The sequence below is a fragment of the Lytechinus pictus genome, chromosome 5 (genome assembly GCF_037042905.1).
Source record: "Lytechinus pictus isolate F3 Inbred chromosome 5, Lp3.0, whole genome shotgun sequence".
Lineage (NCBI taxonomy): Eukaryota > Metazoa > Echinodermata > Echinoidea > Temnopleuroida > Toxopneustidae > Lytechinus > Lytechinus pictus.
Genome location: NC_087249.1, coordinates 6,865,001 through 6,876,483, shown reverse-complemented (window position 1 = coordinate 6,876,483; position 11,483 = coordinate 6,865,001). Strand labels below are relative to the sequence as shown.

Sequence of the window (11,483 nt, the reverse complement as noted above, 5' to 3'; positions counted from 1 at the left end):
GGTGACCCAACTGTCACAGTGTTAGCTGGGCTTGACAAGTCAAATCAGGAATCGGTGTCCGACAGTGATCGCAACTTGAATCGGCAAGACGAAGGTGAGAGACGCTGGCAAGATATTCAAACCAGGCATCGGGCGAATGTCCATGGACTAGCCTCCGACAGCATCTTTCACGGTGAAACGTCGTACAACACAAACCATCGTTCAACGAAAGAAACTAATCCCATTGTTCAAAGGAAATTCGAGAACTACCTAGAATCTACACAACACAACTGTCACGTTTTGGATGAAACAGACACATCGGTTAATAAACCAGATCCAAGAGGTGATGAATCCGCAGATGAAAGTAGACATCAGCTCATGGAAGAAGGTGGTATTCCTGTAGATTCTGGCGGCGTAGGGGAAGCTAAAGAACTTTCCAGGCAGAGGGTGGATGCCAACGAGAATCACTTTGAATATGTAAGTCTACATTTGTAATTATATTTTTTCGTTCTTCTTATCATAAAAACTATGATATGAAAAAAAGATAATCAGCTTAACAAACACGATGATATAATCATCGGATAATAAATAGACAATAATTTGTTTCGAATTGTTTTTTGCCGATTGAATGTAACAAGTCTATCATAAATTACATTGATACTGACTTACCGAATATAATCATGAAAACCTTAATTTTGATTGGCTGATGAGCATACAATGGTAGCTACCACTGATAAATGGAGAGAGAGAGACAGAGAGGGTGGGGCGAGAGAGAGAAAGAGCTACCATTAATGTTTATGAACTGAGGCCAAAATAACTTCAGGTGAAAATGTCAATGTTAACATAAGACACAATCTTGAGACTTCACTTTATTCCATAAGAATCCAAAAGGCATCATCCATTCACTTTCTGGTACTCAAGCATGACGTCGTGTTTTGTTTCTTTGATGAAAGGTCCGTGGTCGTCGAGGCCGGCTCTGCCGTCGTGAAGTTAACGAACTCCTGACCGACCTTGCCCGTGAGCAGGAAGCGATGGACCGCATGTTGAGGGACGCCTATCGGGCTCAACAGGAATTTGTCGAACTCCAGAAAGGTGTCAGAAGACTGCTGAAGCGGTTGGAATCCTGTCAACCAGCGTAAGGAATTCTCGCTCTGTAAGAGATCTTGTGAAATGAAAAATATTGGGAACATCCATATTTTGATCTGTCTAAAGAGAAAAATTTCGATTTGAGGGAATATAATGGAATCGCTTCACTGTAAAATCGCTGTTTGACTTTTCGAGCACATTTTTTTTTAAGCAAGTCACTCTAAAAACTATTTCAGTATCAAACAAGTTGTTTTGAAATAAACAAATTTCATAAAAGTTTAAACAATTGTTTGAAAGCTTAAACAACTTGTTGTTAGAGTGACGGGCTTAAACAACGTCCTTGAAATTTTTGAACAGCGTGTTGACAGTGCTGTTAGCCTTGCAGAACGAACATTTAATTAAAGGATAAAGGATTACGATTAAACAACTTACAATAAATATTGCAATTAATGACTGCATTAAGCTTAATGTTCAACGAGTGTGAATACTTGTCAAATTGTCGCCGTAACAAAATACCGGTAATGCATCCTCTTTCTTGCTTTTAAAATGCAAATTTGTTTAACCATTATCGCTTCGCCTCTAAGAAAGCAAACGAGTGCGATTTCGAATTCATCTTTACCGTTCTTATCATCACCCCATCATTCTCATTATGACTATGATTAGCAATATTCTCATCATCACTCACCTCGTTATCATCATCATCATCATCATCATCACATTCATCATTACCATCACCATCGTCAACATCGTCATCAATTTCATCATCATAGTCACCCCATCGTCATCATCATAATCATCATCACCATCGTCGTCGTCATCATCACCGTCATCACCATTACCATCACCATCATCATCATCATCGTCAACATCATCATCATCATCGTCATCACCTTCATCATCATAGTCACCCCATTGTTATCATCATGTCACCTGAAAGGGATTGTCCAGGCTGGAAATATTTATATCTCAATAAATAGAGTAAAATTCACATCGCAAAATGCTGAAAATTTGATCAAAATCGGATCACAAATAATGAAGTTATTGAATGTTAAAGATTTGTAATATTCCGGTGAAACAGTTCTAGGCATGTCTTTATGAATATTCATTAGGTGGGCTGATGGTGTCATATCCCCACATGTCACCATAATCACCGACGCAATCATCATCATCTGCTCGATCATGGTCACCGATCACCGTGATCACAACCATCCCCATCACCATCGTCATCATGATCATGTAACATTATGATATCTGAGTAAAAGAAGCAATGAAACATGCAAATGAAAAAAATATACATAAATAAAAATCTTGCAATTTAACTTTTGTTGGAATTAACTTTATATGTTTTTATTTATTTTGTAAATATCACAAATATAATTACAAATCAATCAGTCATTTTTAACATTCATATGCATAATAAAATGATTTATACAGTATTGTTTATATCAGAAGTCAAAATAGATAGAGTCAAAATGGGCCCTTTTAATGTTCGGAATAGAAATATTTGATTTCATCTGTATTGATTTACATCAATACGCGCTTCGAAAATGATTATTTTGAGCACTATGTACATTTCATAAAGTACATGTCAATATTATGATATAAAAAATATGTGTTTCCAGTGTTCAACTTGCGTTTGTAGTTTAAGCTAAGTTTAATACGATGCGAAATGTTTACAAAATTCCGAAAACTTTATTTTCCTTTTTCACTTGTTCTGACCATCCAAATACGTCTCAAAGCAATTACTGAAAATCATTTGAAGTATCAATGAGTGTCATTAAAGCTAGTTTTAACACAAACACATGCACATTTACATTGTCTAATCATTCTCAAACGTATGTACAAAATGTATAATAAACAAATTTAATCCATAACTTAATTAATAGTCACAAACAAATTGTCACTTAAAACCCTGCCCTACTTATACACCTGTACTTATAATAACAAAGTAAAACTCAACAATTGCACGATAAAAAATATATATGAATATCAAAAATTATTTTATGACCTCCGTGATTATTTTCATTTAATAACTTAATTTAATATTCATGGCTGGATCCTATCTATAATCTTAAGTTTTATAAAAGTACTCACAGTAAAAAATAAAAATACTTCTTAAAATGTTTTGATAAGAACAAAATTTGCTGCTTGATCTGGAGTAAAACCAAGGTTCATCAATTATATATTGTTTGTACATTAATGCATAACCAATTAAAAACTCGTTCCTATAATTACATATACAAAAATTGAACACTCCAAAGTCAATACAAACTACGTATCAAATTTTATTTTCGATTAAATGACGAGATTGATATTAAAGACATTGAAATATCCCATTAAATTAATCTACCTTTACTCTAGAAAAAAGAACTGATAGAAAACTTGTGCTGTTACGCAAATATTTGTACTTAAATTTCAATGAAAGAAGGCATTAATTAATAAATCAAATAATATTTTACTCGAGTACGGAAGACAAACAGTAGTAGGGTAAGTGGAAAACGATCCCAAAAGAAAACAAAGATTAATGAAGAATACAAATTTTGGATTTGAAACTTACATTCTGAATAAGAATCTCTTCTTTTTTATTCAACGCATTCGACCTGAATGCATGTAAAAGTTTTTAAGCCAAGAATAAAGTACTGTTAATTCTTCTTTCCTCGCATTCATCATATAAATTTTGTTTAATCAACGACCCACATCAGGACAAATTTTATACAAAATTGTCACGAAAAGTGTCGTTTGCCTCTTGTTCATATACTCTATTTCAAGTATCTTTCAAAGTTCATGAATGAAGTTTTACTTTTCATTCCGTTTACTTTTTGTTCTTTGTTCAACAAACAAAGTTGGCTTGACTGTAAGATTCATATTGTCGGGAAGTCGTCTTGTAAGGACTGTGACGTCATCGACCCCTCAGAAGACCACGCCCTCCGGTATATTATCTGTCAACAGAACAATAAATTTGCAGAGTTAAGAGCTGATATTTCATGATTATAGAATTATAACATACTAGGGCCCATCAACGGGGAGGAAAATAGGTTCTTATTATTAAAAAAAGATAATGGCATGAAAGTACACATGAAGGACTCCCAAAAGGGACTCTGGCACCGGATGGGTGCTTAATAAAGCTGTTCTTAAGTTAAGAGCGACTTTTAAGAACGACTGGTGAACTGGTGAACCGCGCTAAATAATTACCAATGAACATATAATGGTAAATATCAGTTACCACAAGAAAGGATCGCCAGTCGTTCTACAAATTATCCTTTACTTACGAACAGCTTTATGAAACGACACCCTGAACATGCAATGGCCAGGTTTTGCCGACGTACGTAAGTTACGGCATGTCGTTTTCGTAAACCAAATTCCTTGCCACAAATGATTTTTATAATGATATTTTGTGTTGTTGACAAAATGCTATTCTTGATATAAAGAATAGAAAGAGATTGATATTAAGATATTAGACACAAAAAACGACTTGATCACGTACAGTACGTCGCCATGCGCTGGATGAAACGACACACCGTAACACAAAGGTCAGCGAGTGATCGCTAAATGAAGTGGCCTATCAAGATCATCTTTGCATGCGCACTTTGGTCAGTTGACTGACTAGGAACCAATCAGAATTGTTCTTTCAAATTAGAGATCAATCACTAACATTTTGTGTTACGGGGACGGTGTAAGAGCCCCTTCAGATAATGATATAAAAAAGAACCCCAAAAATATGAAATCTGAATCTGAAAAAAAAAAAGAAACGGGTGTCAAAGTTGCGACCAGTCAACGACTGGTCTTTCCCAATCTTTTATAAATGCTTTTACAATCAATTTCGTCTATTTTACTAAGAGGGCAATGAATTGCATGGATTGAGCTGATCATTCTTAGGTGTTTAATTATGTATTGTTTTAGTGGATTGGATTGATTGAATTGGATTTACCAAATGTTTAAAAATCACATCTAAGGTCTCAGCATAAACTTATTCTCCTTGCAAACCCTGACTATTGTTGCAACCCTTATATTCATCTATTTACGTTCTGGCACGGGTGCCAATGTTGACATGATTGACTTACCGTTACATTTGTAGGTTATTCTGGCCCAGATGATATCTTCTTGTGAGAAGCAGAACAAACCAATCCTTCCTCCTCTCATCGTCGTGTCCCGGAGGAACCCGGAGTCAGCCACCAACGTGTCTGCTTCGTACAACTTTACTCTGAAAAAAAAAATATCGGGGAAAAAATGATAATGAAAATATCGGACATAATTATGTAAGGAAACTATTGGGAAAATCGGGGGAAATAGGAAAATATTGGAAAATGAATGTACTTTATCAAGATTTCCATGTTATTATTTAAAATCTAGTCATAATGACGTCATGGCAATCGTACATTTGTTTACGATTCAGAACTAATTTAGCCTTTATTTCAAAATAAAGGCTTGCAATCATCCAAAATTGTTATATAAGTATTTTTTCAGTTAACTTGAATCTAAAATCTCACATTCTCACATTTTCACAAAATAAGCACACTGCGATTTGTTTCAAAATTGGATTGTGGACCTTTTGTAAGATTCATGGTGGCCTTAAAACCTGTAACATATATCTTTTTTTCCATCAGCAGTACAGGCATGTGCATTGAAAATATATCGCAAGAGTCAATAAAACAAACGTAGTTTCTCTGGAGAAGATGGCTCATTGTTTCTCGTACCTAATGAGTCATGTGACTTACCTAATGAGTCCTATGGAAGGTCTGTGTATGACCCTCCACCTGTAGGCCACGTGATCCTTCCAACCATGGTTATTTGGATCCTTCCAAAGAAGACGTGCCTAAAAATTTAAAAAACGAAAACGTAGAAAATGTCATGGAATCAACTCATCACATATCCCCCCCTAAAAAAAGTCGAAATAAACCCAAATGCCCGTTTACAGAAGCAGTGACGTTAACACTTTTTAAAATGACAAGCATAGGTGCAAAATCCGCTTTTTATTCGTTAGCAGACGCTAACCCTACAAGCCCTGCTTTTACCCTACAAGCTCTGCTTTTTAGTTGGTCTCCTTCCCTTTCGATTTCATGGTATTATTGTATTATAAAAAATGATTTAAATGTTATATTTTGTAAATATGTACATTGAACTATCATTGTAAATGTAAAAAGATTGAAAGAGAAAATAAATGAATTGAATTGAAAAAAATATTAAGTTTCATTTGAAGGGTTTCAGCTCCCTTGTTCCATCAGGGATCCGTTTCATAAAACTTGTTACAATAACAAACAGTTATAAGCTACTGAACTACTCCAATCTGATTGGCTGATAATTTTTTTCTTATAGAAATTTTGAATTTGTTAAAATCTTGATGAAACTGGACCCAGATCAGAAGGAAATGAGAATACCTTGTAACTGGGTATCATAATTTCTTTGACTAGGCAAAAATAGCGTATTTCAGCATCCACTTCGCAGACGCTTTCTGCAACGTTTAGAATCTATTAAAAATGCCCGTCAAACCACAATGGACAGATTAGAGGTCATTGTCTAAAGTTGCTGGACCGGGACAGCACATAGTCTTAAGATTCAGACCGAACGAAAAAAAAGTGCAAATATGTCATTTGCCCTGAGTCCAGGACGACACTGCTGTTTTGACTTGACTTGAAGGGCTTTTGACAAAGATTTTCTGCGTTATAGAGAGCGTCTGCTAAGTGATTGCTAAAACGTCTAATTTTTCTGTCGGTCAACCTTGTCTTCTTATTGTCTTATGATGCAACTTGTACCAACTTAAAGTTTCATCTAGGACATTCTAAAATTTGTTTGAAGGATACCTCCGACACTCTTTTTGCTTATTTCCTGCTCGAATGGATACAATTTCGACAGTCTTGTCATGCTTATTAAATACAAAACTTAATGGCCATCATTTGTTGATGTGGCAGTACAGACGTTTGATGAAAACTCGCAGGATAACGATCGAAAACGGCCTCCTGAAAACTGAAGCCACCTACCTGTCCCGGCGTATCTCCTGTATGCCATAGAGCGTTTCTCATCATCTCGCCTGGGCCAGTATCCGACTTGATAACCTGAAATGAGAGAACAGAGTCGTCAGTTCTAGAAGGTCTATGATACAGCGATCGGTGGAATTCTAAACTGAAAGGCAAGGGCGAAGACCCCCTGCACATTAAATACGGTACCGATCCCGGTTTTCGGAGAGCGGGTCGAGTGGAAATGTGGAAATAAATTACAGGGCCCCGTCTTACAAAGAGTTTTGACTGATCCGATCAACCACAACTATGGATGGCCAGCAAAGTCAACATCTAGAATGCAAATTTGTTCAGAATATTTTCTTTCTATGATCCATCGTGTTCTCCTGATGATGCAGTGCGATTCTTTTTGTTTAAGGAAAAAAATTATAGTATAGATGGATTTCCATACAGTCGTAACTGTAAGGAAATGTGTATTATTTCCTATTTTTTCTCATTAATCTTGGAAGTATGTCTCGTAAGCGCACAAAAAAACGTTTACCAGGGGCCCGTTGCAAAAAGGGTTGAAATCAAACGCAACTTGATTTAAACCAACCAATCACAAGCGTGTATTTTAGACTTGGCCTTGATTTTCAACAAATTTAAAAAAAACGTGTATTGGGGACTTGCGGTTTATGTCTTCTCTTGATTGGAGTTTGAACGCAATTATCCTGCAGCGGTACCTAAAACAGCTATTATAAAACAATTGATCTTGGAGTGATTGGATACGGTTTGGGACACGGTAGACCGAACCACATTAATTACGATGTCTGAAGACCGCACTATCATCAAAAAGACATTCATACACATGTTTTTAAAGACTGTGATGAACAAGATCTACTCAGACGCTTTTTGGAGCATACGGAATCTATTATCAAATACCCTTGATGGCAATGAAGTATTTGTCGAGGGTCGGTTAATCGAAACAGCAGTTCCGTCCGTCACTCTGGACAAGCGACATATTTTCGATTTTTCGTCAGCTCTGAAAAGTCGGACGAAACTGCCGTTCCGGTTCACCGACCCTCCACCGTGTCGACGAAGACTTTATTGTGATTTGCATTGCATTTTCAATGCATTTTCTTCGTTGTAGAATTCATTCCGCGTTGTTCAATCACCCCCCCCCCTTGTGTAACAATTGGAGTACTTTTTCCCTGTTTTTTTTTATTTTAAATCGAGCATCTCACCTTCAGCTGGAAACCCGGTTCACCAACGGCCCTGAAGGGGGCGGCCTCCCAGTAGGTCTGCGGACCTTGCTTCCACATCAGAACGTAGAAGCTAGCCGAGTCCTGGTATCCGAAGACAAAGCCTGCGAAGTCATCATCCGTTCGGGTGTTGACGTAGAAGGTCCCTTCGAAGTCCACCCCGTCAAAGGCCTGGTAGGAAATGGCGAGTCCCGGATCGCTGTTGATGGTCTGCATGATCTGACGACCCTGAGGGGAGAGCAAAAAAAAAAAGAATAAATAATTCCTGTTATGAATATAAGAATCTAAATAAATCTTTCAGTCCCTTACGAAGTCAGGCTGTAAATTTCATGGGAATATATTATTTTCCCCATATTTTTGGCCCCAATTGGCAATTTATTTACAATAAAGGAAAACTTGCACGTTTACGAAAGTAAACTAATGTGAATTATACAAACACATGTTTCAGCATACTCCATTCAGAATATTTTTCTCCCATTCAAATAATAAATGTAACATTCATCTAAATAATGATAATAATTGTCTTTTGTATCTTTTTAAAATCGGGCATAGATTATTTGTTGACACGGAACACTGACGTGAAAATGAATTGCAGTACTTGTACGTACGATACATGCATGTTTTGGGGATCGGTCAATGGATCTGTCCCGTCGTCTTACAGGGGATAGTGCTATAATGGATTTACTGAGCTAGGTGTCACTGAGTAGAATGTCATAAGATTCGAACCTGATAAGAGTGACGGAAAGCATTATTACAATGTTGATGGGTAAACACCCATGTAGGACCCGTCGCATAAACATTTTGCCATTAAAAAACTCTGGCCAACAAAATTATGCCATTAAAACTTATAAATTAAAAAACTATGGCAAAACAGTGTTATATCATTGTTGATATATAGGATATCATTAACGCTGTTTTGTTGCCGAAAAAAAATGTTCAACGTATTTTGTTGAAATCCATTGAAGATTATCAATCACACAGGCCCAGTTCCATTTAAAGGTCTGCAAATGTTAGGGGCATCCTATTTAATATTCAATATCCGAATCATAAAATTAGAAGAAACCTATTAACATCTGGGGTACAGAATGCTAATAAAATGGTGTCTAAACCAAAAACTACAGATGGGGATATGAACCTGGTACCTTGCAATTGACATTATGACCACGATTCGCTATCACGATCAGGGGCATAAATCCGAGCGATGAAACTATTGTTCAAAGAGGCTGATCTATTGTTTCATATCCCCCACTTACATAGCATGACGTCACGGATTACGTCAATGATCACCATGGACCACAAAACCTCGCCAAATTTAGTCAAAGAATGACTCATACCTCGTCAAAGACGATCCACTTGGGGTCGACTTGGGCCTCGCCTTCAGGATCTAGGACGACTGTCTGGTAGGTTCGGAGATCGGTGCTGAAGATGTTGGGGTTCTCTGGGCAAGCATCGTAGGGATCATCCACGCCGTCGCGATCAAAATCACTGTCGCATCGGTCACCAATACCATCCTCTAAACGATTAATTGATGAATAAAATGATTGAAGTCATGGTCACATCCGTCACGGATATTTTGTTTTAATAGTTTTTATTGATTATTCAGTTAAAGGACAAGTCTACCCCAAAAAAAAAAATTATTTGACTAAAAAGATAAAAATCCAACAAGCACAGCACTGAAAATTTTCATCAAAATCGGATGTAAAATATGAGAGTTATGACATTTTAAGGTTTCTCTTAATTTCGCAAAACTGTTAAATGCACATCCTGGTTAGTATGCAAATGAGGAGAGTGATGACGTCATTCACTATTTCTTTTGTATTTTATTACATGAAATATGAAATATTCTAATTATCTCCTCATTGTCAAGTGAAACAGGGATTAATTCCTCCCTGAACATGTGGAATTGTTTAATACTATATGATTCAGTAAAGTCGGTCCCTATGGTGAAATCTGTAAAAAATGAAATATTGTATAATTCAAACAATTAAAAAACAAAAGAAATACAGTAGTGAGTGATGGACATCATCGACTGACTAATTTGCATGTCACTGAGTTGTGCATATCACTGTTTTGCGAAAAATAAGCGAAACATTAAAATGCCATAACTTTCTTATTTTGCATCCGATTTTGATGAAATGTTCAGTGCTATGCTAATTTGATTTTTCTCTATTTATTCAAAAATGGGGTTGACTGGACCTTTGAAGAACATACTCTGAAACTTATACACAACACATAATCTGAAAGAATATTACAAAACAAACAAGAAATAACATAAAATAATTGCAGTTGAGCAAAAGCATACATTTAAAATAACATTTAAATAATCTAGAACTAGGTAAATACCTAGTTTAAAAATACAGAATATAACATAAAAGGAATTTACGACGAAGCAATCAAATGAAACTAAATGAGTATTAATAAAAAGAGTCATACGATACCTTCCTCTTTAACGATACATTGATAAAAAATGATCGAAATCATTGTTACATCGGTGACACGTACAATGGGGGACACCAAAATCATAGATTTACCACTTCCAAAAATAACAATGCAGACTCAATATGGGATGGTTTTATTTCAATGTATCACAAATTTGGGATTTTAAATTCCAATCAATGTAACTCGCCAGTCGAAGTTCAAAAACAAAGATCAAGATATATAGCAAATCCCATGAGTAAAGGAATATATATTAAGCCTACATAAATAAATTTAATAGGTTTTTATGCCAAAATATGTTGGCTTATCAACTTATATCTGAATACACTTTTTATCATCAAACGGGATATAATTAATTTTAAATCTGAGGAGGCATTTCCAAGAAATTTGCAGTCAAATACAAAATCGTTCAAAACTCGATTCAATTGCTATAATATATCAAATTTTCTGGTCTTTTTCTTGCAATGATACTAGCAATCGTCTGAGAATAAGAATCTTCCAAATCATGTCAGCTTTCATTAAAAAACAAAACACATAAAACTGAAAGATCTGTGGTGGCGTTTCATCAATATCTGTCTGGCAACCTGTCAAATCTGACAGTGGCGTAACGAGCCATCTGGCAAAATCTATATATAAAATTAAAAAAAGTTTCGAGCGAGCGTAAATTTCGAAATGTTTATGGCAAAAATCAAATTTTGTGATAGATTTTGACATGATATTCAGAAAATGATTTCATATTTCATCCTTCTTTTTGTCATTTTCTTTCCTTTTCGCTATTTTTTTCTTTTTC

At 35.8% G+C, this 11,483-nt stretch overlaps 1 protein-coding gene across 2 annotated transcripts in view; it reads right to left on the bottom strand.

Annotated features, from left to right (window-relative positions):
• Positions 1-2,375: 2,375 nt before the first annotated feature.
• Positions 2,376-11,483, bottom strand: part of LOC129261873 (cartilage oligomeric matrix protein-like) — a 30,711-nt gene continuing 21,603 nt past the window's right edge. The window contains exons 17-22 of one of the 2 annotated variants that reach the window (XM_064099712.1): positions 9,592-9,770; positions 8,240-8,485; positions 7,041-7,115; positions 5,781-5,878; positions 5,127-5,266; positions 2,376-4,004 (exon numbers count right to left, since the gene is read on the bottom strand). In XM_064099712.1, coding sequence (XP_063955782.1) covers positions 3,976-4,004; positions 5,127-5,266; positions 5,781-5,878; positions 7,041-7,115; positions 8,240-8,485; positions 9,592-9,770 — 767 coding nt within the window. In that variant the 3' untranslated portion in view covers positions 2,376-3,975. The remainder of the gene's footprint in view (positions 4,005-5,126; positions 5,267-5,780; positions 5,879-7,040; positions 7,116-8,239; positions 8,486-9,591; positions 9,771-11,483) is intronic. The other variant, XM_064099711.1, reaches the window with a different exon arrangement.